Source organism: Coregonus clupeaformis, chromosome 29 (assembly GCF_020615455.1).
Source record: "Coregonus clupeaformis isolate EN_2021a chromosome 29, ASM2061545v1, whole genome shotgun sequence".
In the NCBI taxonomy this organism is placed as follows: domain Eukaryota; kingdom Metazoa; phylum Chordata; class Actinopteri; order Salmoniformes; family Salmonidae; genus Coregonus; species Coregonus clupeaformis.
The window spans coordinates 32327502-32354408 of NC_059220.1; the positions used below are offsets into that span (position 1 = coordinate 32327502).

The 26907-nt window shown below is 43.1% G+C and overlaps 1 protein-coding gene across 2 annotated transcripts in view; it reads left to right on the forward strand.

Annotated features, from left to right (window-relative positions):
• LOC121545046 (peroxidasin) overlaps window positions 1-26907 on the forward strand; it is a 99303-nt gene that overhangs the window by 41106 nt on the left and 31290 nt on the right. Inside the window, exons 3-7 of one of the 2 annotated variants that reach the window (XM_041855403.2) lie at window positions 1685-1756; window positions 16551-16622; window positions 20012-20083; window positions 22672-22743; window positions 25646-25815. In XM_041855403.2, the coding sequence (XP_041711337.2) occupies window positions 1685-1756; window positions 16551-16622; window positions 20012-20083; window positions 22672-22743; window positions 25646-25815 (458 nt within the window). The remainder of the gene's footprint in view (window positions 1-1684; window positions 1757-16550; window positions 16623-20011; window positions 20084-22671; window positions 22744-25645; window positions 25816-26907) is intronic. The other variant, XM_045209163.1, reaches the window with a different exon arrangement.

Here is a 26907-nt window from a genome sequence, read left to right on the forward strand (position 1 = left end):
CTTCTTAGTGCGTTTGAGCCAATCAGTTGTGTTGTGACAAGGTAGGGGGGGTATACAGAAGATAGCCCTATTTGGTAAAAGACGAAGTCCATATTATGGAAAGAACAGCTCAAATAAGCAAAGAGAAACGACAGTCCATCATGACTGTAAGACATAAAGGTCAGTCAATCCGGAAAATGTCAAGAACTTTGAAAGTTTCTTCAAGAGCAGTCGCAAAAAACATCAAGCGCTATGATGAAACTGGCTCTCATGAAGACCACCACAGGAAAGGAAGACCCAGAGTTCATTAGAGTTACCAGCCTCAGAAATTACAGCCCAAATAAATGCTTCACAGAGTTCAAGTAACAGACACATCTCAACATCAACTGTTCAGAGGAGACTGCATGAATCAGGCCTTCATGGTCGAATTGCTGCAAAGAAACCACTACTAAAGGACACCAATAATAAGAAGAGACGTGCTTGGGCCAAGAAACACGAGGAATGGACATTAGATCGTGGAAATCTGTCTTTCAGTTTGATATGTCCAAAATTGAGATTTTTGGTTCCAACCGCCGTGTCTTTGTGAGACGCAGAGTAAGTGAACGGATGATTTCCACATGTGTGGTTCCCACCGTGAAGCATGGAGGAGGAGGTGTGGTGGTGTGGGGTGCTTTGCTGGTGACACTGTCAGTGATTTATTTAGATTTCATGGCACACTTAACCAGCATGGCTACCACAGCATTTTGCAGTGATACGCCATCCCATCTGGTTTGCACTTATCATTTGTTTTTCAACAGGACAATGACCCAACACACCTCCAGGCTTTGTAAGGGCTATTTGACCAAGAAGGAGAGTGATGGAGTGCTGCATTAGATGTACTGGCCTCCACAATCACCCGACCTCAACCCAATTGAGATGGTTTGGGATGAGTTGGACCGCAGAGTGAAGGGAAAGCAGCCAACAAATGCTCAGCATATGTGGGAACTCCTTCAATACTGTTGGAAATGCATTCCAGGTGAAGCTGGTTGAGAGAATGCCAAGAGTATACAAAGCTGTCATCAAGGCAAAGGGTGGCTACTTTGAAGAATCTCAAATATAAAATATAAAAAATTTGTTTAACACTTTTTTGGTTACTACATGATTCCATATGTGTTATTTCATAGTTTTGATGTCTTCGCTATTATTCTACAATGTAGAAAATAGTAATAAAGAAAAACCCTTGAATGAGTAGGTTTGTCCAAACCTTTGACTGGTACTGTACATATCATACCCTTTTCCAAAACAGATTTTTCTGCATTAATGCCCATTTCTTTGGCACTAAGTTGAGGGATCACCAACTAGGGCCTTTATTGGAAAATGATTTTGTAGTGTTGCAGAAAGTCAGTGACAGCCATTCTTTTTCCTTGTCCAGATTTTACCTCATAGATCTGGCAGCCATTAGAAATGCAGAACAAATTGTGACAGTCTGTAGGAATCGAACCAGATGCTCTATAGAACAGCTACAATGTGCCAGGGATCTGAACTATATTATGTACTCTGGAAGGTTGAACTGTGTTTAAACTGGCATTGGCCTAGCATTAGATCATGACACAATAGTATGCCAGCATGGGCCACTTTCAACTTGTTTAGTATGGATTCATTTTGTGTAAGTGTAATACTCCATTGGGAGGTCTTTCAAATAATGGCCATTCTCTTGACTTTACAGCCTCCTCAACAACAACCACATCAGACGGATACCCAGAGGAACCTTTGAAGACCTGGAAAATCTCAAATATCTGTGAGTTGTTATGCTTTTATGTCAATGTTATTCTCTTCTGAATGTCAAGTCATTGATCGATTGGTTTCATTGAAACAGTGTGGCAGCCATTTTCTCTGACAGGCCCAATAGGCCAAGGGTTGTTGTTTGAGTTTCACTCTGCTCCTCGTCGGCTGATGATTAAGCATTGGGAAACCTGTCTCGAACTTCTGTCTGGAAACAAAACACAAACACACTATGTGGCTGTAAATTGGACGTTGCTACATTGCTCAGTCAGAACAGAACAAGTGTGTTACTGTGGTAAATGAAATGAAGTAAGACAAAAAAAAAGAACCCCCATTGTCTAATCCTCTGTACTTATCTGTCTCTGCGTGGTGACCTGAAGGCAATGAGGAGTACAGAGGTGGGCTTGAGCAGCAGTCAGGCAACACGGGTTATGCAGTATGGTTTAGTTTCAAGTTTTAATGTCACATGCACAAGTACAGTGAAATGACTTTCTTGCAAGCTCTAACCCCAACAATGCAGTAATCAATAACAATGTAATACTAAAAAGAGAACAAAAACACGCAAGGTATAAAAATAAGAAGAACGCGATAAAGTATGTAAGCATACTATATACAGGGCCTGTTCCAGTACCATATTTACAATGTGCAGGGTACTGGATCGATAGAGGTAGATATGTATAGGGGTATGGTGACTAGGCACCAGGATTATGATAAACAGTGTAGCAGCAGCATATATGATAATTGTATGTGAGTGGGTGTGTGTAGAGTCTGTATAAATGTATATGCATATTATGTGTATGTGAGCAATTGATGGAGTGAGTGTTTGTATGTGTGTTGGAGTATCAGTGTGCATAGTGCAGGGTTCCCCAACTGGCGGCCCGCCGACCAAATTTGGCCCGCGGGTAGATTTATTTGGCCCCCCATGTTTTCGGAGCAAGAAATTATAATTATCGATCAGTGGATAATATATATTTTTTAATGTATGGCACACGAGACACCTGTCTGATTCACGTCTGTCTGAGTGGACTAATCCATTGCGGAGGCACACCAGTATCACCAGTAGTACATTTACCGGTAATTACCATCATTTTTAATCAACAAAGTTTATTTGGTTACAGTAATTTCTGTTAATGCATTCAATATATCATTATTAGTCTTACCGTTGTCATTGTAGGAGTGGACATGTTGTTTGCAGAGTGCACAACCTAGGCTACAAAATGTTTTGGTTTATTTCATTCCATTTACTAGTCAATTTATTAATTGTCTTTTGTTTGGAGCGCTCCTGTCAATCTTGAGTAAGGACACACACCTGATTACGCATAGAAGTAGGCCTAGGCTACCTGGCCTGCGCACAAATGTAAATGTAAATGTGCCCATTTAGGGATCTGATACTATTTCTGATTGTCTTAACTCACCATCACAGTGGAGCTACTTTTTATAGGTTGCAAGTTTGCTAGCAGGAGCTTTGGGCCAAACCAAGTTAATAGTTAATACAATGTTTCAAGTTCCTTGCAGACAAGCCATGCGTAGCTAATGTGATTCATGGGATATTTATTTTTATCCGGATATTTTCTACCTGCGGGCTGCAATGCTTTTATTTGTTGGCTATTTTTACCTATGTGACCGACCGGCTCGATTCGGTCTTATGTAGCAACATTTGAAATTGTGTTTTTTACATTGGATAAACGTAGAGACTCAGAGCTAAAAAATTGTATATCATACACTACAGTTGAGGAACAATGGGAAAGTAATTCAGCTTTGAAAGTTGATAAACTTGTAACCTCACTTTTGAGAAAATGGTCCTTGAATGTATTGGCACACCTACTGGAGAGCTCTTCTTTGTCTACACCCATTCAGCATCGTTCACACCCTCTTAAGCTTTAGCCCCACCCAGCTCTTTAAGGATTCACATGTGAGGCCATGTACTAAACAACCAAAGATTTCAAGACTAAAAGCTTGTTTATACAACGGGTGTGTTCGTAAATTCAATTTGGAGTGCCAGACTGTGCTCAGAGTGCGCTCTGGACGTTCGTAAACTCAGAGCGTTGTTAGATTGTCTGTTCGTAAATTCAGAGCGGTTCGCTCTCGGAGCGTTCAGAGCGCACACTGGACACTCTGGCCGAGGAGCAGGGTTGATCCAAGCGTTCTGACCTAACAACAGCAGCCAAGCACCCAAGCTAACTGGCTAACGTTGGCTAGCTTGCTAGCTACTTCCAGACACAAATGAGGGAACAGCTCACTCTGACCATTTTACTCGCCCTAGCAGAGATGGTTAGGGTGTTTTTATGTTATCCAGAGCGTTGGTGACTGCAACTGTGCTGCTGGCAACAATTTAATTACGCCTTTTTGCCAACGTTTACTGACACCAGCCATATTCAATGGGTGTTGAGCGTTCGTAAATTCGTCAGTTATTCTGCACTCTGGCACACTCAGATGAGTGCTCTGAAATGGGAGTAGATAGCCATGCAATGGCAATAGAAGTTACTTTTAGGTTTGTATCATTTTCATTTAGATAGAATTTTGATTAAACACATGACATTTATTTTGAGATATGGAGACTTTATTATAAATTAAATGAAACTGTTCCACGAAAATGTGCATATGAAAATCATAACTGGCATGCAGATCAGTAGAAATGGTAAGATAACTTGGCACTCCAAATGGAGAACGTTGCCGAACAGGTATTTTTTCTTCTGGTTAGGCTAAATTGATATCTGGCTCCCTCTTTAGTAATTTCTGTGTCTTAAGATTTTATTCAAAGGGTGTGTCTATACAGTTGAAGTCGGAAGTTTACATACACTTAGGTTGGAGTCATTAAAACTTGTTTTTCAACCACTCTACACATTTCTTGTTAACAAACTATAGTTTTTGCAAGTCGGTTAGGACATTTATTTTGTGCATGACACAAGTAATTTTTCCAACAATTGTTTACAGACAGATTATTTCACTTATAATTCAATGTATCACAATTCCACTGGGTCAGACGTTTACATACACTAAGTTGAAAGTGCCTTTATATAGCTTGGAAAATTCCACAAAATGATGTCATGGCTTTAGAAGCTTCTGATAGGCTAATTGACATAATTTGAGTCAATTGGAGGTGTACCTGTGGATGTATTTCAAGGCCTACCTTTAAACTCAGTGCCTCTTTGCTTGACATCATGGGAAAATCAAAGAAATCAGCCAAGACCTCCACAAGTCTGGTTCATCCTTGTGAGCAATTTCCAAACGCCTGAAGGTACCACGTTCATCTGTACAAACAATAGTACGCAAGTATAAACACCATGGGACCACGCAGCCGTCATACCGCTCAGGAAAGAGACGCGTTCTGTCTCCTAGAGATGAATGTACTTTGGTGCGAAAAGTGCAAATCAATCCCAGAACAACAGCAAAGGACCTTGTGAAGATGCTGGATGAAACAGGTACAAAAATATCTATATCCACAGTAAAACGAGTCCTATATCGACATAAGCTAAAAGGCCGCTCAGCAAAGAAGAAGCCACTGTTCCAAAACCACAATAAAAAAGCCAGACTATGGTTTGCAACTGCACATGGGGACAAAGATCATACTTTTTGGAGAAATGTCGTCTGGTCTGATGAAACAAAAATAGAACTGTTTGGCCATAATGACCATCGTTGTGTTTGGAGGAAAAAGGGGGTCGCTTGCAAGCCGAAGAACACCATCCCAACCGTGAAGCACGGGGGTGGCAGCTTCATGCTGTGGGGGTGCTTTGCTGCAGGAGGGACTAGTGCACTTCACAAAATAGATGGCATCATGAGGAAGGAAAATTATGTGGCTATATTGAAGCAACATCTCAAGACATCAGTCAGGAAGTTAAAGCTTGGTCGCAAATGGGTCTTCCAAATGGACAATGACCACAAGTATACTTCCAAAGTTGTGGCAAAATGGCTTAAGGACAACAAAGTCAAGGTATTGGAGTGGCCATCAGAAAGCCCTGACCTCAATCCTATAGAAATTGTGTGGGCAGAACTGAAAAAGCGTTTGCGAGCAAGGAGGCCTACAAACCTGACTCAGTTACACCAGCTATGTCAGGAGGAATGGGCCAAAATTCACCCAACTTATTGTGGGAAGCTTGTGGAAGGCTACCTGAAACGTTTGACCCAAGTTAAACAATTGAAAGGCAATGCTACCAAATACTAATTGAGTGTATGTAAACTTCTGACCAACTGGGAATGTGATGAAAGAAATAGAAGCTGAAATAAATCATTCTCTACTATTATTCTGACATTTCACATTCTTAAAATAAAGTGGTGATCCTAACTGACCTAAGACAGGGCATTTTTAAATGTATTTGGCTAAGGTGTATGTAAACTTCCGACTACAACTGTATATGGAAAAATACACGTATACAAATGTTGACCAATCGATTGGTCGAAAGAACAGATTTTTTTTAGTCGGGGACAGCCCTAAAATATATTATATTTGCCTAATGGCAAATCAGATTATCTTTGTTAGTCACTCCCCATTATAACCCCAGCTCCCGTCAGTTGTGGTGGAAACGATGTCTGTGTTTACATTCACATGCGATAAGTATTTCTGAAATGTCTCTCTAGCCTCTCCACCTACTCAGTCTCATCTTCCCCTCCATTAACCTTCTCATCTCCTCCTTTCACCCCCGGGTTAGATCATTTAGACCTTCAGCCCACCAGGCTCACTGTAGGCGTTGGAATGGTTGAACTGTACAAAACTTTGATTAGATATTTTTTGGCTGTTCTGTAGATCTCTGTTTTGTCTTTACTCATAGCTGATTATCATGTGATTGATAAGTTCATGAGAATAACTTGAGACAGACAAATTAAGTAAAATCCTACTTTGGTGTGTGTAGATACTGATATTCCAAATGCATAGCGTGTCCGAAACTACCATCTGTATTGGTTTTGCAAAGTAATTTTTAACATGAATATTATAAATAAGAAGACAGTATCTGGGACAGAGGCCATTATGTCATGAGGTCCAGTTCTGCTTAGTTACCTCAAACATCTCAGACAAACAATGTTTCTGAGGCTAGCTCGTCAACTGCTGTAGAGGAGGGGAAGGCTGGGGGATGTGTCAGTCACTCACGCACACACACACACACACACACACACACACCCTCTCCTCTTTGAATGCTGTAACTGCAGCGTAGCGGGGGTGACTCCCATGGTTGTTTGTCTAGTTTTAATTATAAGGCCCTGTCCCATTAAAGCAGAGATAATCTGAGGCCAGCACACTGACCATGCCCTTGTGATCAACCCTTTACCCCTGCACCTCTCACCCTGCCATCATAGCCTGGGGGATTGTCCCTCTACCTCCCTTAGGCCCCAGTAAAGCCCCCTCCCTGAGGTCTTTCATGTGCCCTCCACTGTATGACCTGACAGAAGTCTGTACAGCCCCTTTAAGGGTCAGCTCTTGGTCAAAGGGTCTAGTGTTACGGGAATATGATTCATGGTAATGACTAATGTCAGAAGTCTTTCCTGACCATCTGATGTAATCTAGAAGTAAGTAGCCTTAGCTTGTGCCAGCCGGAATGATTCATAGGAGCAGGAGTCTCTCCTGTTTCTGTAGTGTGTAGTCCTGAGCGATTTGTGCTTTTTGAGGTCGGTAAGGTTTTGGTTCGATTATTAAACAAGAATCATGGTTTTTGATTTCGGTTTCGCTATATATTTTTTTACATTAAATGCACTATGCATTATGTGGGTTGAATACTATAACACAGAATAAAACAATTAACAACAGACACATGATGGTAGTGACTGCCCATTACTGCTTACAGTGGCTTGGGAAAGTATTCACCCCCCTTGGCATTTTTCCTATTTTGTTGTCTTACAACCTGGAATTAAAATTGATTTTTTGGGGGGTTTGTATCATTTGATTTACACAACATGCCTACCACTTTGAAGATGCAAAATATTTTTTGGGGTGAAAAACAGAAAACTTGAGCGTGCATAACTATTCACCCCCCCCCCCAAAGTCAATACTTTGTAGAGCCACCATTTGCAGCAATTACAGCTGCAAGTCTCCATAAGCTTGGCACATCTAGCCACTGGGATTTTTGCCCATTCTTCAAGGCAAAACTACTCCAGCTCCTTCAAGTTGAATGGGTTCCGCTGGTGTACAGCAATCTTTAAGTCATACCACAGATTCTTAATTGGATTGAGGTCTGGGCTTTGAGTAGGCCATTCCAAGACATTTAAATGTTTCCCCTTAAACAACTCAAGTGTTGCTTTAGCAGTATGCCTATGGTCATTGTCCTGCTGGAAGAAGAACCTCTGTCCCAGTCTCAAATCTCTGGAAGACTGAAACAGGTTTCCCTCAAGAATTTCCCTATATTTATCCCATCCATCATTCCTTCAATTCTGACCAGTTTCCCAGTCCCTGCCGATGAAAAACATCCCCACAGCATGATGCTACCACCACCATGCTTCACTGTGAGGATGGTGTTCTCGGGGTGATGAGACGTGTTGGGTTTTCGCCAGACATAGCGTTTTCCTTGATGGCCAAAAAGCTCAATTTTAGTCTCATCTGACCAGAGTACCTTCTTCCATATGTTTGGGGAGTCTCCCACATGCCTTTTGGCGAACAACAAACGTGTTTGCTTATTTTTTTCTTTAAGCAATGGCTTTTTTCTGGCCACTCTTCCGTAAAGCCCAGCTCTGTTGAGTGTACGGGTTAAAGTGGTCCTATGGACAGATACTCCAATCTCCACTGAGTAGCATTGCAGCTCCTTCAGGGTTATCTTTGGTCTCTTTGTTGCCTCTCTGATTAATGCCCTCCTTGCCTGGTCCGTGAGTTTTGGTGGGCGGCCCTCTCTTGGCAGGTTTGTTGTGGTGCCATATTCTTTCAATTTTTTAATAATGGATTTAATGGTGCTCCGTAGGATGTTCAAAGTGTCTGATATTTTTTTATAACCCAACCCTGATCTGTACTTCTCCACAACTTTGGCCCTGACCTGTTTGGAGAGCTCATTGGTCTTAATGGTGCTGCTTGCTTGTTGGTGTCCCTTGCTTATTGGTGTTGCAGACTCTGGGGCCTTTCAGAACAGATGTATATATACTGAGATCATGTGACAGATCATGTGACACTTAGATTGCACACAGGTGGACTTTATTTAACTAATTATGTGACTTCTGAAGGTAATTGGTTGCACCAGATCTTATTTAGGGGCTTCATAGCAAAGGGGGTGAATACAAATGCACGCACCACTTTTCCGTTATTTATTTTTTAGAATTTTTTGAAACAAGTTATTTATTTAATTTCACTTCAACAATTTGGACTATTTTGTGTATGTCCATTACATGAAATCCAAATAAAAATCCATTTAAATTACAGGTTGTAATGCAACAAAATAGGAAAAACGCCAAGGGGGGTGAATACTTTTACAAGGCACTGTATTAACCATCATTTATTCACATTACTTTATTTTAATAAAATATTTCAGTTGTTGTGTATATTACATTTGTTTTATTTTATGACTTTATTATTTCATTCCAAGTCATCATCTCATCTATATAGAACTGCTGCCTTTGCTCTGTCAAAATCACTATTTTGTAGTTCTTCAAAGTAAATAAGGCATACTTTTATGACTGTTGAATACCAACTATCAATCACTTAGATCATGTATTTTCGGGTAGAGATACATCACGAATCAACACCTGCTCTCTGTATATCCTCATGCGATTGTGCATTCTTAAAAGAAACACAGACCGGACAAGTAGATGCGCAATGGATTATGGTCATTGTAGTTAATTACCATGTTTTACGCACTAAATTTAGTAGAATTTTGGCCTGTTGGAAACTACAACATCGCACGTTCAGGATGGATCTGATTTATCTCTAGAGACACTGTGCAATGTGCCCATGGAGCTCACAGGAAAAATAAATAAATAAATAGAATTCAAATAATTTTACCGACATCGGTCAATTAGTTGTTCAAAAACTGAAAAATTACCGAAATTACGGTTAATCGATCAGCACTAGTAGTGGGAGGCAGCTTGATGTACAAGTACACCCTGTCCCATGTGATCTTTAAGCTATAGCCTAACCAGGGCTCTTGAGTATCGTCCCAGTCAGGTCACATGGTCAGGAAGCACTCAGGGCCTTACTTATCTGTGATCTAAATCCAAATCTCCTGTTGTGGTTTGTTGTGGTTTCTGTTGCTGTTATTTTTGTCTGATTGAGTTTTACCCTGGCATTGGGTCAGGTTGCATAGTTAGACATTTCATTAGATAGTCAGAGATTACGGACCGAGATTACGTTACAGGCCTTGGGTTCTTCTCAGTATTCTGTCATTGGCAGTGAGGAATAACATCTCTCTTTGTGTCTCTCGAACAGTTTCACAACACATGTTTGCGGGTGTACAGTCAGACTAAAATGGCGGGTCAGTTGAGTTCTCATTGAACTGTATAAGGATGAAGCCACAGAGGCTTTGGAGTAATTCAAGCAAAAGGCCTCAGTACTCTTCCCCTCGAGAGTTGACCATACAGCTCCCGACTCCATCCGGTTTCCCACGCAGACCCCACACTTCCAGGCCTCAGCACTCTCTCTCTCTCTCTCTCTCTCTCTCTCTCTCTCTCTCTCTCTCTCTCTCTCTCTCTCTCTCTCTCTCTCTCTCTCTCTCTCTCTCTCTCTCTCTCTCTCTCTCTCTCTCTCTCTCTCTCTCTCTCTCTCTCTCACAGACGACACACACACACACAGCATACAGTTGAAGTCGGAAGTTTACATACACTTAGGTTGGAGTTATTAAAACTCATTTTTCAACCACTCCACACATTTGTTGTTAACAAACTATAGTTTTGGCAAGTCGGTAGGACCTCTACTTTGTGCATGACACAAGTAATTTTTCCAACAATTGTATACAGACAGATTATTTCACTTATAATTCACTGTATCACAATTCCAGTGGGTCAGAAGTTTACATACAATAAGTTGACTGTGTCTTTAAACAGCTTGGAAAATTCCAGAAAATGATGTCATGGCTTTAGAAGCTTCTGATAGGCTAATTGACATATTTTGAGTCAATTGGAGGTGTACCTGTGGATGTATTTCAAGGCCTACCTTCAAACCCAGTGCCTCTTTGCTTGAAATCATGGGAAAATCAAAGGAAATCAGCCAAGACCTCAGAAAAAAAACTGTAGACCTCCACAAGTCTGGTTCATCCTTGGGAGCAATTTCCAAACACCTGAAGTCTCAAGGTTTTGCTCGCCTGAGGTAGAGTATCTCACGATAAGATGTAGACCACACTATTTAACAAGAGAGTTTTCTTCTATATTTTTCGTAGCTGTCTATATACGACCACAAACCAATGCTGGCTCTAAGACTGCACTCATTGAGCTGTATAAGGCCATAAGTAAACAGGAAAACGCTCATTCAGAGGCAGCGCTCCTAGTGGCCGGGGACTTTAATGTAGGGAAACTGAAATCCATTCTACCTATTTTCTACCAGCATGTTAAATGTGCAACCAGAGGAAAAAAACTCTAGACCACCTTTACTCCACACACAGAGACGCATACAAAGCTGTCCCTCGCCCTCCATTTGGCAAATCTGACCATAACTCTATCCTCCTTATTCCTGCTTATAAGCAAAAACTAAAGCAGGAAGCACCAGTGACTCGGTTAATAAAAAAGTGGTCAAATGACACAGATGCTAAGCTACAGGACTGTTTTGCTAGCACAGACTGGAATATGTTCCGGGATTCTTCAGATAGCATTGAGGAGTACACCACATCAGTCACTGGCTTCATCAATAAGTGCATCGATGACGTCGTCCCCACAGTGACCGTACGTACATACCCCAACCAGAAGCCATGGATTACAGGCAACATCCGCACTGAGCTAAAGGCTAGAGCTGCCGCTTTCAAGGAGCGGGACTCTAACCCGGACGCTTATAAGAAATCCCGCTATGCCCTCCGACGAACCATCAAACAGGCAAAGAGTCAATACAGGACTAAGATTGAATCGTACTACACCGGCTCTGACGCTCGTCGAATGTGGCAAGGCTTGAAAACTATTACAGACTACAAAGGGAAGCACAGCCGCATGCTGCCCAGTGACACAAGCCTACCAGACGAGCTAAATCAATTCTATGCTCGCTTCGAGGCAAGCAACACGGAGGCATGCATGAGAGCACCAGCTGTTCCGGATGACTATGTGATCACGCTCTCCGTAGCCGATGTGAGTAAGACTTTTAAGCAGGTCAACATTCACAAGGCCGCAGGGCCAGACGGATTTCAAGGACATTTTCAACATATCCCTGACTGAGTCTGTAATACCAACATGTTTCAAGCAGACCACCATAGTCCCTGTGCCCAAGGACACTAAGATAACCTGCCTAAATGACTACCGACCCGTAGCACTCACGTCTGTAGCCATGAAGTGCTTTGAAAGGCTGGTCATGGCTCATATCAACACCATTATCCCAGAAACCCTAGACCCACTCCAATTTGCATACCGCCCCAACAGATCCACAGATGATGCAATCTCTATTGCACTCCACACTGCCCTTTCCCACCTGGACAAGAGGAACACCTACGTGAGAATGCTATTCATTGACTACAGCTCAGCGTTCAACACCATAGTGCGCTCAAAGCTCATCACTAAGCTAAACTGGGACTAAACACCTCCCTCTGCAACTGAATCCTCGACTTCCTGACGGGCCACCCCCAGGTGGTAAGCGTAGGTAACAACACATCTGCCATGCTGATCTTCAACACAGGGGCCCTTCAGGGGTGCGTGCTCAGTCCCCTCCTGTACTCCCTGTTCACCCATGATTGCATGGCCAGGCACGACTCCAACACCTTCATTAAGTTTGCCGACGACACAACAGTGGTAGGCCTGATCACAGACAACGATGAGACAGCCTATAGGGAGGAGGTCAGAGACCTGGCTGTGTGGTGCCAGGATAACAACCTCTCCCTCAACGTGATCAAGACAAAGGAGATGATTGTGGACTACAGGAAAAAAAAGAGGAATGAGCACGCACTCATTCTCATCGACGGGGCTGTAGTGGAACAGGTTGAGAGCTTCAAGTTCCTTGGTGTCCACATCACCAACAAACTATCATGGTCCAAACACACTAAGACAGTCATGAAGAGGGCACGACAAAGCCTATTCCCCCTCAGGAGACTGAAAAGATTTGGCATGGGTCCTCAGATCCTCAAAAAGTTCTACAGCTGCACCATCAAGAGCATCCTGACTGGTTGCATCACTGCCTGGTATGGCAACTGCTCGGCCTCCGACCGTAAGGCACTACAGAGGGTAGTGCGTACGGCCCAGTACATCACTGGGGCCAAGCTTCCTGCCATCCAGAACCTCTATACCAGGCGGTGTCAGAGGAAGGCCCTCAAAATTGTCAAAGACTCCAGCCACCCTAGTCATAGACTGTTCTCTCTGCTACCGCACGGCAAGCGGTACTGGAGCTCCAAGTCTAGGTCCAAAAGGCTTCTCAACAGCTTCTACCCCCAAGCCATAAGACTCCTGAACAGCTAATCATGGCTACCCGGACAATTTGCACTCAATCCTATAGAAAATGTGTGGGCAGAACTGAAAAAGCGTTTGCGAGCAAGGAGGCCTCCAAACCTGACTCAGTTACACCAGCTATGTCAGGAGGAATGGGCCAAAATTCACCCAACTTATTGTGGGAAGCTTGTGGAAGGCTACCTGAAATGTTTGACCCAAGTTAAACAATTGACAGGCAATGCTACCAAATACTAATTGAGTATAGGATTAAATGTCAGGAATTGTGAAAAACTGAGTTTAAATGTATTTGGCTAAGGTGTATGTAAACTTCCGACTTCAACTGTATGTTTTACTATCCTTGTGGGGACCAAACATTTTTTTCTATTAAAAATCCTATTTTCCCTAACCTTAACCCTTAGCTCCTAACCCTAACCCCTAACCCTAATTCTTACCCTAATTTTAATCGTTAAACCTAACCCCTAAGCCTAAAACAGCCTTTGTCTTCGTGGGTACCTGGGAAATTGTCAGTTTTATTTTAATTTAAAATCAAATAAAATTGTATTTGTCATATAGACGTGTTTAGCAGATGTTATTGCGGGAGTAGCGAAATGCTTGTGCTTCTAGCTCCGACAGCGCATTAATATCTCACAAGTAATATCTAACAATTTCACAACATACAGTGGGGAAAAAAAGTATTTAGTCAGCCACCAATTGTGCAAGTTCTCCCACGTAAAAAGATGAGAGAGGCCTGTAATTTTCATCATAGGTACACGTCAACTATGACAGACAAAATGAGAAAAGAAAATCCAGAAAATCACATTGTAGGATTTTTTATGAATTTATTTGCAAATTATGGTGGAAAATAAGTATTTGGTCAATAACAAAAGTTTCTCAATACTTTGTTATATACCCTTTGTTGGCAATGACACAGGTCAAACATTTTCTGTAAGTCTTCACAAGGTTTTCACACACTGTTGCTGGTATTTTGGCCCATTCCTCCATGCAGATCTCCTCTAGAGCAGTGATGTTTTGGGGCTGTCGCTGGGCAACACAGACTTTCAACTCCCTCCAAAGATTTTCTATGGGGTTGAGATCTGGAGACTGGCTAGGCCACTCCAGGACCTTGAAATGCTTCTTACGAAGCCACTCCTTCGTTGCCCGGGCGGTGTGTTTGGGATCATTGTCATGCTGAAAGACCCAGCCACGTTTCATCTTCAATGCCCTTGCTGATGGAAGGAGGTTTTCACTCAAAATCTCACGATACATGGCTCCATCCGTCCTGGTCCCTTTGCAGAAAAACAGCCCCAAAGCATGATGTTTCCACCCCCATGCTTCACAGTAGGTATGGTGTTCTTTGGATGCAACTCAGCATTCTTTGTCCTCCAAACACGACGAGTTGAGTTTTTACCAAAAAGTTATATTTTGGTTTCATCTGACCATATGACATTCTCCCAATCCTCTTCTGGATCATCCAAATGCACTCTAGCAAACTTCAGACGGGCCTGGACATGTACTGGCATAAGCAGGGGGACACGTCTGGCACTGCAGGATTTGAGTCCCTGGCGGCGTAGTGTGTTACTGATGGTAGGCTTTGTTACTTTGGTCCCAGCTCTCTGCAGGTCATTTACTAGGTCCCCCCGTGTGGTTCTGGGATTTTTGACCCCACGGGGTGAGATCTTGCGTGGAGCCCCAGACCGAGGGAGATTATCAGTGGTCTTGTATGTCTTCCATTTCCTAATAATTGCTCCCACAGTTGATTTCTTCAAATCAAGCTGCTTACCTATTGCAGATTCAGTCTTCCCAGCCTGGTGCAGGTCTACAATTTTGTTTCTGGTGTCCTTTGACAGCTCTTTGGTCTTGGCCATAGTGGAGTTTGGAGTGTGACTGTTTGAGGTTGTGGACAGGTGTCTTTTATACTGATAACAAGTTCAAACAGGTGCCATTAATACAGGTAACGAGTGGAGGACAGAGGAGCCTCTTAAAGAAGAATTTACAGGTCTGTGAGAGCCAGAAATCTTGCTTGTTTGTAGGTGACCAAATACTTATTTTCCACCATAATTTGCAAATAAATTCAATAAAAATCCTACAATGTGATTTTCTGGATTTTTTTCTCTCAATTTGTCTGTCATAGTTGACGTGTACCTATGATGAAAATTACAGGCCTCTCTCATCTTTTTAAGTGGGAGAACTTGCACAATTGGTGGCTGACTAAATATTTTTTTCCCCCACTGTATACCCAATACACACAAATCTAGTTTGAATGGAATTTAAGAATATATACATATATGGACAAGCAATGACAGAGCGGCATGGACTAAGATACAGTAGAATATTCCGGTACCCACAAGGATAGTAATACAAGCCCACTCTCACACACACACACACATGTCCATATGCTTCTGGGTGTTCGGCTTTTGCTACAATCAGCCTCAATGTCCTCAGGCTGCCTGTAAACCAACTCTCTGAGATAAGCTAAAAATTCAGACTCCATAGTCTTACAGCAACAAGTCCACAGTTATTTGGCTGTGGAGCAACATGGTGCTTTCAATTTCACCAATAACAGTAAGTCTACTCAGTTGAAGTCTGTTTGACAAGATCGATGTTCAATTTGCCTCATCACCCTTGTTGACATGTAAAGTTTAGTAAGGAAGATATGCTGTCTGGATATATTTGTCATCAAATGCCTTTCATACTGTCAAGAAATGAAAAGGTTATTTATGTGTTGGTTATGTAAGAGCCTAGAACAGCATCTATTGGACTGTATATGTGATAAATGAGAGGCCATGTGTGTGTTTGACAGAGAAGATGACTCTCAGTTCATTCCCCCCAGGATGTTTCCAATCTTTACATTTGTCATCTATTTAATGGAATCTGTACCTAATTATAAACCAATCATGCAGTGATATAGCTAATATTAATTTATTGTGATAACTGAGTGGATGGACCTTCTAACTGTAAAAATACTATTTAAAACATTGAACCCATAAAGTCGGTTTTATGATTGCTCCTTTCATACAGTAACTGGGCCATTCAACTAAGACATTCTCTCATTGTCAGAATCAGAATCAGCAAGTACATTTACGCATACCCAGAATTTTACTTGGTGACATGGTGCTGCTACCAATAAACAACATATAGAGACAGAAACAGGAATTTACACAAAGTTTACAAACATTTATACAAAAAAGATATATAGAACATAGAACTGTGGAATACGTGAAAATGTACAGTGAGGAATGTATCATTTACAGTATAAATAATGTATCTAAATGCAGAAGTAGGGACTTGTGTTAGGTACTAGAGAGAATTCATTTGATTTGTTTTTGACTAATATTACTGATTATTTCTCCTTTCAGCTATTTGTACAAGAATGAAATCCAATCAATTGACAGACAAGCATTTAAGGGACTTGTCTCTCTAGAGCAACTGTAAGTGACCACCTCCTCATCCTCCTTTTCCTCCTACTCGCCCTCCTTCCTCCCATTCCCCTCTGCACCTTTATATCTGATTGTCCGTCTGTCCGGACCCCCACCTTGCGACCCCCACCCCACGGTGTCATACCGCCCCTATGCATGCCGTGTGTGCACCCACCCTTGTATGTCGCGCTGACACTATGAACCCCTGCATGAGTAGCATGCCTCGTTGCCACGACAACGGATGTGTGTTACCTGGTCCTAGTGCGGAAAGATACAGCATGAGATGCCCTGCCCTACCCTGTCTTGCCCTACCCTGTCTTGCCCTGCCCACACACTACCGTAGCTAATCAGATGCAGACTGAAGCAGGCCTTGGCTTCCCATGTACTTAGACTACAGATCCAGCTCCTGCTTGCCCCATGCCATGCTGCACAGCTTGCCCTTCACTGTGGGCCCCATTCAGACTTGAGATAAGTACACTGAACATGGACTTAAGTCAATATCTTACAGTAAGTTCATGTTAAATCAACATATCTCAAGTCTGAAAAGGGCCCTGTGTGTCTGACTTCCTCCCTGGAGTCACACTACTGTACTGTACGCTGACTGCTTGTCTCACCCTTGACCTTACTTGTCATTGTCCATCTAGTTGTGTTATGCGCTAGTTCTGTTGTTTCATAGAGGGCCCCCACGCATTTCCCAAGCAGAGTGATCGAGGTCACCATGTGCCTATTACATGTGCTTATTATGTCTATGAGACATACCTTCAGTATCGGCATGAGAAAGGATGGCTCAAATCTGTAAAAATGTACTTGTGACCTTAAGCTATCAATGTGATATGATTGGGCACAATCAATGTACATTTCTATCATCTTTTCCCAATTGCCTGTTGTCTCAATGACTTGACTATGTTCAAATCATCCCAGAAATTAGATTAATTTCAGATTCTGTTTATTGATGTAATGGTTTTGTTGTGTCTGGTAAATGTTGAGTGTTTGTTGGACACCAAGGCTCATACAGAACATACAACAAAGCAAGCTGTCTGTGCAGAGTAGTAAAACATGTATAGACCACCAATGCCATGAACTGAAATGGCCTTCTTTTAGTAAGCCAATAGTTGAACAATTCCTTCAACAATAAACTATTTTATGATGCAACTGTTGCCAAATGCTGTGTTTAGTGAGATTGTTATTGTTGGTTAACCCTTCTGGGAAGCTATATATCGCAACAATGGGGCTTCATATGTCAATGGAAGACAGTTACACTGACATCATTTAGTAAGGGGTGGATACTGAACACAATATTTGGCAAAGTCATGACAGAGCGTCCGCCATGAAGGCCATTTGTCTCTAAACTACACCCTGGCTGTTTGTCCCTCCATAACGACATGCATGCACACTGAACAAATGGCTATTCATGAAGCGAAACCAAATCAAAGTCCAGGCTCTTTGCCCTGCAGCTGGTTTGAGTTTTGATACAGTAATGAAGGATTTTATGTGTGGGTGACAAGTTCTGAGCCAGAACTTTAATGGCCCTATGGTATTCTGTTGGGCAACAACTATGCTATGCAAGCCATATGTTGGGGGTGGGGGAATAAACATTTATTTAAAGTATGCCAGTCTTGTATTTAATGTACCCTCTCCCCTGCTGTTTAAATGAGAGAATTTTCCAAGCATGTTGGCTCGCTTGTTGTCGACCATATTAAATTCACACACGGGCTACCTGTAGCCAAATACTCATTTAACGCCAAAGAGACTACAGAACATAAGCAATGTATCTTGGATTAGAAAATGTACACAAAGCCTGTTTCTTATCCTCTCTAGCATATGTAAACAATAGTTCCTTGTCACAATAAATCTCCATTTGGTGCTTAAAGTGTCTTATTACGGCCTCCCGAGTGGCGCAGTGGTCCAAGGCACTGCATCGCAGTGCTAGAGGCGTCACTACAGACCTGGTTGTGACACTACGGCTGGTTGTGACACCAGGCTGTGTCACAACCAGCCGTGATCGGGAGTCACATAGGGCGGCGCACAATTGGCCCAGCGTCGTTAGGGGAGGGTTTGGCCGGGGGGGCTTTACTTAGCGCTCTAGCGACTCCTTGTGGCGGGCTGGGCGCCTGCAGGCTGACTTCGGTCGTCAGTTGAACAGTGTTTCCTCCGACACATTGGTGCGGCTGGCTTCCGGGTTAAGCGGGCGGGTGTGAAGAAGATTGTTTTGACGGCTCATGTTTCGGAGGACGCATGACTCGACCTTCGCCTCCCGAGCCCGTTGGGGAGTTGCAGCGATGAGACAAGAATGAAATTGGGGAGAAAAAGGGGGTACAAATACAACAAAATAATGTCTTATTACACTTTGTTCTATTACCCTGTTTACTGGCATAAAATGTGTTTTAATTGTAATGTTAGACATTTGTAAGTTAAAATAAATCACCGGCTTATGACTCACATACATCAATTAAAGGTTATAAGGCTAGTATGTTGCCAAGTTCACTGTTAGTTGTTGCCAAGGGGCGACCACAAAATCAATATGATCTCTCTCCCCCCTCTCTCTCTCTCTCTCTCTCTCTGTCTCTCTCTCCTCTCTCTCTCTGTCCCTCTCGTCTCTCTCCATCTCTCCCCTCCCTCTCTCAGACATTAAATATGGTTGTCTGTGTAATTCCTCTTGGCTGTTCAATGTTCTGTTGCCCTTGGACATCTTCTGGCCTGCCTTAACGGCCTCTACACTCTGATGAGGGAAGAATTCTCTCGTTCACCCTACATCTATCTCTTTTATTTTGAAGTCAGAAGTCTTAATGCATTCATGGTGTAGTAAATGGATGCTGTGCCATATCCACTGTTGCTCGAGATTACCATGTCTTTATTGCTGATTAGTGTAACTTTGCTTAACCTTTGCTTGCTTTAACTGTTGCTTTGTGTGTTTAATAATCAAATATGTTACTGAACCTAACAGTTACTGTACAGTGAGTAATTGGATTTAATATGTCATTGTCTTAGCCTTGCTATTTGTTTATTGCCGTTAGCAACAAAGGTGCTCTGGCATCAATCATGTCTGTATCCGCAGATGGGCCATTCTATCAGAAAGTTAGCCTATAGGGAAAGAATTTACAGACGCTCAATATTAACTGTCTGGTAGGGATACATGTAGGCCTAGTGCAAATACCTTCTCACCTGAATTATGACTTAATAGTATCCCTGAAAATACAGGATTGTATTTTGACAGGTTATGTAATGGACAGGTTAAGGGGTTTTTGGAAGGCATCATGAAACCTATTGGAATGTACTGAATCTGCCAGTTTAAATGTTATTATTTAAATTCAGTGGCCTACTGTGAAGACATGTCCATCTAGTCAAAATTTTAATCCTAATGTGGTGTTACTGTGCTGTGCCGATGCTCTGTTCTTTTCCAGGTACCTGCACTTCAACAACATTGAGTCCATAGAACCGGAATCCTTCACTCACCTCCCAAAGCTTGAACGCCTGTAAGTCCACTATCTCCACTTTTCACCTTTCACTCTGTCATACGATTGCAAGTTACATTCTTACTTTAAAGTACAAATTTGTCTAAATGATGGGGTGATGCATCTTTAACAAGCAATAGGACATAACTCTCCAAATTATAAAATTGAACGATTTGTTGTGGCATGTACGTGTTTGTCGGAGTCAGTCCTCTACCTGAGCTAACTTATTCCAGGGCACTGAGTGCAGACCAGACTTTACAACGTAAACATTCTGGGAAATAGACTTGAAACCCCATGAAATGGCCTACATGATGCACTGTGAATAGGACGCAGTGTCCCCAACCGACGGAGCCCTAATGTGTTTAGCAGAAAGCTGGACATATAGGGGGGGTTTCAAAGCAGCACAACCCTTAGATTACCTTTCAATGTTCTGGGATGTCTTTGTGCAACAATGGACAGCTAATCTCTTCAACAAGTCTCTTGAGGTCTGTGGGCCATTTTTACAGCTGGTTGTCTGTCTGTCTGTCTGGGGTAAATAGCAAGAGAAATGCTATGAGGACAGACTGCACAGGGATAAATGTGGCCAGCGTATGTTTGGCTGTGTTTGCCCAGAGCCCTCACTTGCTCTCTGTCTGATGCTCCTCCAAACCCTTCAAACTCAGGTTCCTGACATGCGGTCAGGAAAAAAATCAGGGCCCTACTCAGAGGTATTCTTAGATGGCCCAAAACCTGTTTTACAACTTCAGGGTTCTGTGTGTTTGTTAATCACTGACCCATCAGATTTCTATGTGCTATGTAGGACAGACGCTAAGAACCCAGGTCAGCTAGAGTTATCCTGCAGGGCCAAAGGGTCCACTGATAACACCTGGGCCTTTTGTCTGGAGAGATATCAACTCTCCTGACACCTAACATAGGTGGGATCTGAGAGAATTTCACCAGGGAAATAAGGGAACAATATGAGCGAACAAATTTAATGAAATAACTTTCTTATTGAAGTAACAGTAGACAGAGTGGATGAATAGAGTGAGTGTCGAGGCTCAGTGAACTATGTCAGACCCACTGGACCTGGACTGGACCTTCTACCGTGCGGATGGATGGATGGCTCACCGGCCGGCTGGCCTCTGTTTTCACGCTCTCACACCAGATGTGGGAGTGTTGGATCCGATCTGAATTCCTCCATCGGTGTCCATCTCTCCTCGTTTACGGGCTACCCCTGGAATCCCGCCACACACGTTCCCAACCCTCAGCAGAGAAGGAGCTGCCTGCACACAGCTGGAAAGGGGAAGGAATTCCCAGGTGCATTCATTCTGGAACGTTTGTAGGGGAAGATTTCCATGACAACGGAGTGTCCAGTTTCACTTGTTTGTGACCAAGAGAAGTCTGAAAGATGTATCTATCTCCTGTGGATTGAAAGAGAAGAATAAGAAGGAAAAAAATCTTGTTGTTTCTTTTGATTTACGGTGATCGCTAACAAAAGTGAAGGTTTGTTGGCGTTTGGGGAAAATCTTTCCATAGCTGTATTTATTCATCTTTAATCTGTTTTCAATAAAGGAATCCATAATCTCATCTTTGGTTAAGATCGTTGGATGGTTTTGAAGAAAGGGGTCATGGCACGGAGCCTTGATAGTTTGTCATGAATGGGAAACTGATCATATTTCTTATCCCAGATAAAAATAATATAAAATGGTCTTCCAAAAACATTTCAATATGGCTCCCAATATTAGCCTGCAGGCCAACATCAAAGGGACTGATGCTGTAAGCGATATCTTCAATGAATGTCAAAGTAGAAAGCTCAAGTAATTTAATAGAATATATGCACATTCCTCATGAGTCACTAACTTTATGTGTTTGTTTACACTGTGACATAGGAAATATGCTATAGGAAATATGCATATAACATAAAGGAAAATCTTTTGGTATTTGTTTCTGTCACGATCGTTGACTGAAGACTCGTGGAACCAAGGCGCAGCGTGATAAGCGTACATCTTTATTGTGTACTTAACAACACGAACAAAACAACAAACAAACAATACGTGAAGTCCTGAGGTTATACACAACAAACCTTTACGGAACAAGATCCCACAAACTAACTGGTGCCAACAGGCTGCCTAAGTATGGTCCCCAGTCAGAGACAACGAGCTACAGCTGTCTCTGATTGGGAACCACCCTGGCCAACATAGATAAACACGATCTAGAACAAAAACATAGAAAACTAAACATAGAACATCCATACCCTGGCTCAACAATTAAGAGTCCCCAGAGCCAGGGCGTGACAGTTTCATTAGTCCATTGTTGATATATTTCCAAAAATGTTTTGTATGTCAGCAATCAAGTTTTTAAGATATATAACTTTAAAAATACAGAAATACAGCCGATATGATGCATTTTGCATCATACCGGCTGTATTTCTGTCCTTGTATCTTAAAAACTTGATTGTTGACATAGAAAACATTTAGGGACTATTTCAACAATGGAGTTTTCCTTTAATCCCTTTAGAGGTCAACCCCTGTCAACCTACTAAACAGTGTGTCAAATGTACAAATTACAAATTACACGCAGCATGAAGTCCATAATTAATGTGTCTGTCTCTCTCTCTTTGCCTCTTGCAGGTTTTTGCACAACAACAGAATCACCCATCTTGTACTGGGGACCTTCTCCCATCTCCAGTCCATGAAGAGACTGTAAGTTCACTGATAACATGCATGGACAGGGCAGCTGTGGTGTTGTCTGAGAATGCGTATCGACCAACATTTGACTCCCATTACACAGAGGGGTCATGGGGGAGAATACGAGCCGTTTTTCAACAGTACACCACTCTGTCTAGGCCCCTCAAATTAAAGGACCTCAAAGCCAGTTCTATTGCTTTTTTTAATTATTCCCCTCTAATCAGTGACTTATTTGGACCTGGGACACCAGGTGGGTGCAATTGATTATTAGGTAGAACAGAAAACCAGCAGTACTCCGGACCTCCCAGGGTAAGATTTGAATACCCCTGGTCTAGGACTGTGAGAGAGATGAATGGCACTGACAGAGCCCTGCCTGTCTGTGTACAAAGACCAGGCAGTTAATTAGGATCTAGAGTTTGGCCCTTTTGTTTTCTCACTCTTTTCAACAAGACTGACTTCCAGGATGTGTTAGATCCAGAGCCAGTATGCTGTGGTTGAGAGGTACAGTAGACAGACAGGAGAACTGGCAGGCTGGGAGGAACTGGATTCAAAAACAATATTTCCCTCTGATTATTGCAGCACTCAGATTTGGAGGATGTTCAGTGTGGGATCAGATTAAATGAGATTATTACTGTCTCCTGGAATGTACAAATCTCTCTGAAACCTGAAGAGACCTACTGGTAGAATAAAGAATAAAGGAAAGTCAGCCAGCAACCAGTCTGCACTCTGCTGTAGACAGACAGTTTCCCGCAGCAGGAGAGGAGTTCTACCAAAAAGGCCATGCTGAGTCCCAGTGTTTGGACGGAGCTAGGCCTAGCTGTATGACATAGCTGGTGTGTGTGTGTGTCCATGTGTGCATGTGTGTGTCTGTGTTTGGCCAGTCTTGGTCCACACTGGGAGGCCACCAGCGAGGATTTACACTACCGCCCAGTCAGAGTCAGCCCACTACTGACACCAGACAGACAGACTCATACTGTTTACCTATACTACTGTAATAACACAGGACTGGTAGCAGTGTGATCTGTATTGTATGATGTACAGTTAATAGTCCTGTATTGATGTGTGATATTGCGGTCTACAGTCGTGGTCAAATGTTTTGAGAATGACACAAATACTAATTTTCACAAAGTCTACTGCCTCAGTTTTGATGATGGCAATTTGCATATACTCCAGAATGTCATGAAGAGTGATCAGAAGAATTGCAATTAATTGCAAAGTCCCTCTTTACCATGATAATGAACTTAATCCCCCAAAAACTTTTCCACTGAAAACTTCAGCCCTGCCACAAAAGGACCAACTGCCATCATGTCAGTGATTCTCTCGTTAACACAGGTGAGAGTGTTGACGAGGACAAGGCTGGAGATCACTCTGTCATGCTGATTGAGTTAGAATAACAGACTGGAAGCTTTAAAAGGAGGGTGGTGCTTGAAATCATTGTTCTTCCTCTGTTAACCATGGTTACCTGCAAGGAAACACGTGCCGTCATCATTGCTTTGCACAAAAAGGGCTTCACAGGCAAGGATATTGCTGCTAGTAAGATTGCACCGAAATCAAACATTTATCGGATCATCAAGAACTTCAAGGAGAGAGGTTCAATTTTTGTGAAGAAGGCGTCAGGGTGCCCAAGAAAGTCCAGCAAGCGCCATGACTGTCTCCTAAAGTTGATTCAGCTGCGGGATCGGAGCACCACCAGTGCAGAGCTTGCTCAGGAATGGCAGCAGGCAGGTTTGAGTACATCTGCACGCACAGTGAGGCGAAGACTTTTGGAGGATGGCCTGGTGTCAAGAAGGGCAGCAAAGAAGCCACTTCTCTCCAGGAAAAACATCAGGGACAGACTGATATTCTGCAAAAGGTACAGGGATTGGACTGCTGAGGACTGGGGTAAAGTCATTTTCTCTGATGAATCCCCTTTCCGATTGTTTGGGGCATCCGGAAAACACCTTGAGAAGACAAGGTGAGCGCTACCATCAGTCCTGTGTCATGCCAACAGTAAAGCATCCTGAGACCATTCATGTGTGGGGTTGCTTCTCAGCCAAGGGAGTGGGCTCACTCAAAATTTTGGCTGAATAAGAATGGTACCAACACATCCTCCGAGAGCAACTTCTCCCAACCATGCAAGAACAGTTTGGTGACGACCAATGCCTTTTCCAGCATGATGGAACACCTTGCCATAAGGTAAAAGTGATAACTAAGTAGCTCGGGGAACAAAACATCGACATTTTGGGTCCATGGCAAGGAAACTCCCCAGACCTTAATCCCATTGGGAACTTGTGGTCGATCCTCAAGAGGCGGGTGGACAAACAAAAACCCACAAATTCTGACAAACTCCAAGCATTGATTATGCAAGAATGGGCTGCCATCAGTCAGGATGTGGCCCAGAAGTTAATTGACAGCATGCCAGTGCGGATTGCAGAGGTCTTGAAAAAGAAGGGTCAACACTGGAAATATTGACTCTTTGCATAAACTTAATGTAATTATCAGTAAAAGCCTTTGACACTTATGGAATGCTTGTAATTATACTTCAGTATACCATAGTAACATCTGACAAAAATATCTCATAACACTGAAGCAGCGAACTTTGTGAAGACCAATACTTGTGTCATTCTCAAAACTTTTGACCACGACTGTACTATATACTCTGTATTTAAGAGATGGTGAGTTATACTGAGGAAGAGTAGAACATACACACATCTAAAGACTTGCAGGTGCAGGATACACAGAAATCAGCATATGACAAACACTATATTTGGAGCGTTACTATAAACAGCCTTTTATTTTTTCCGCATGGTGAGTGATACTGTAGTAATCTCTCTCTCTCTCTCTCTCTCTCTCTCTCTCTCTCTCTCTCTCTCTCTCTCTCGCTCTCTCTCTCTCTCTCTCGCTCTCTCGCTCTCTCTCCCTCTCCCTCTGTGTGCAGGCGTCTGGACTCTAACACTTTGAACTGTGACTGTGAGCTGCTGTGGCTGGCTGACCTGTTGAAGCAGTATGCTGAGTCAGGCAATGCACAGGCTGCTGCCACCTGTGACTACCCCAGCCGGCTGCAGGGACGATCTGTGGCCACACTCACTGCTGAGGAACTGAACTGTGGTGAGGCCACACACAGGCGCTCACACACACTCACAACCCCCCCAACACACACACACATCACCACACACACACACACACACACACACACACACACACACACACATCACACACACCTTCTCTCGCATACCGTCCACTTCACTGAAACCCCAACTCACTCCACACAAACCACGGCTTTCCTAGCCACACAAAACCTTTTCTGTCTGTTTAGCTGTTGGCTCCCGACCACAGTGGTCTTGAGCTGTGACGGGATTTCCCCAGGTGGGTCCCTGTCTGTCTGTCTGTCTGTCTGTCTGTGGAGGTTGGTCTGTGGTCTCCAGCCAGCTTTTGTTCCACCATGACCCCAGCAGCTGTGGTCCTGGGCTGGGTAGCATGTCAGACAGGAGCCCCTGCCACTGCTCGGAGCCCAAGAACCTAGCAGCCTGCCTCCTGAAGCCAGCATCTGCTAAGCCCATCAGGCCTCTGTGTCCTGGACGTGGGTGGCGGATGGATAGGTGGAGTGTGGATTGTAAGGGGTGGATAGAGGGACCAAGTCCATGTCTGCTGTGATTGTTTTGGGGTTGGGTGTGGGAAAGAAGGAAGGGGTGAGGGAACTGAGAAAGTGATGCATGTGTATGAGGGATGGATGGGTGAGGCTGGTAGAATATAAGCGCGAAAGCCGCCAATGGAACCCAAGAAAACCAGCCAAGTCAGGGCAGATTAAACGTGTTGAAATGCCTGTCTGGTTATTTCCATTACACTAGTCCTTTGGGAAAGGAAAGGAGTGGAGATATGTGTTTATCTTGCAGAACAATGAAATGTGTAGGTCTACTGTATGTAGTACTTAGGCCAGGAAGTCTTTCTCTCCCTAATGGACTTTTAAGCCAGTTTGTTCCTGTTACATCAGAGTGGCTTTACCACCCTCATTATGCCCTCTTCTCCTCCCTCAGTAACAGCCATTGTGGGGTAGGCAGGCAGCAGCTGTCAGTTTACGTTATAAAAACCACACAAGCCTCCGCAGCTAATTTGACGGCTCTGACTTGCCTTTTCTTTCTTAATGAATCCCCTTCTGTCTGTCTGTCTGTCTGTCTGTCTGTCTGTCTGTCTGTCTGTCTG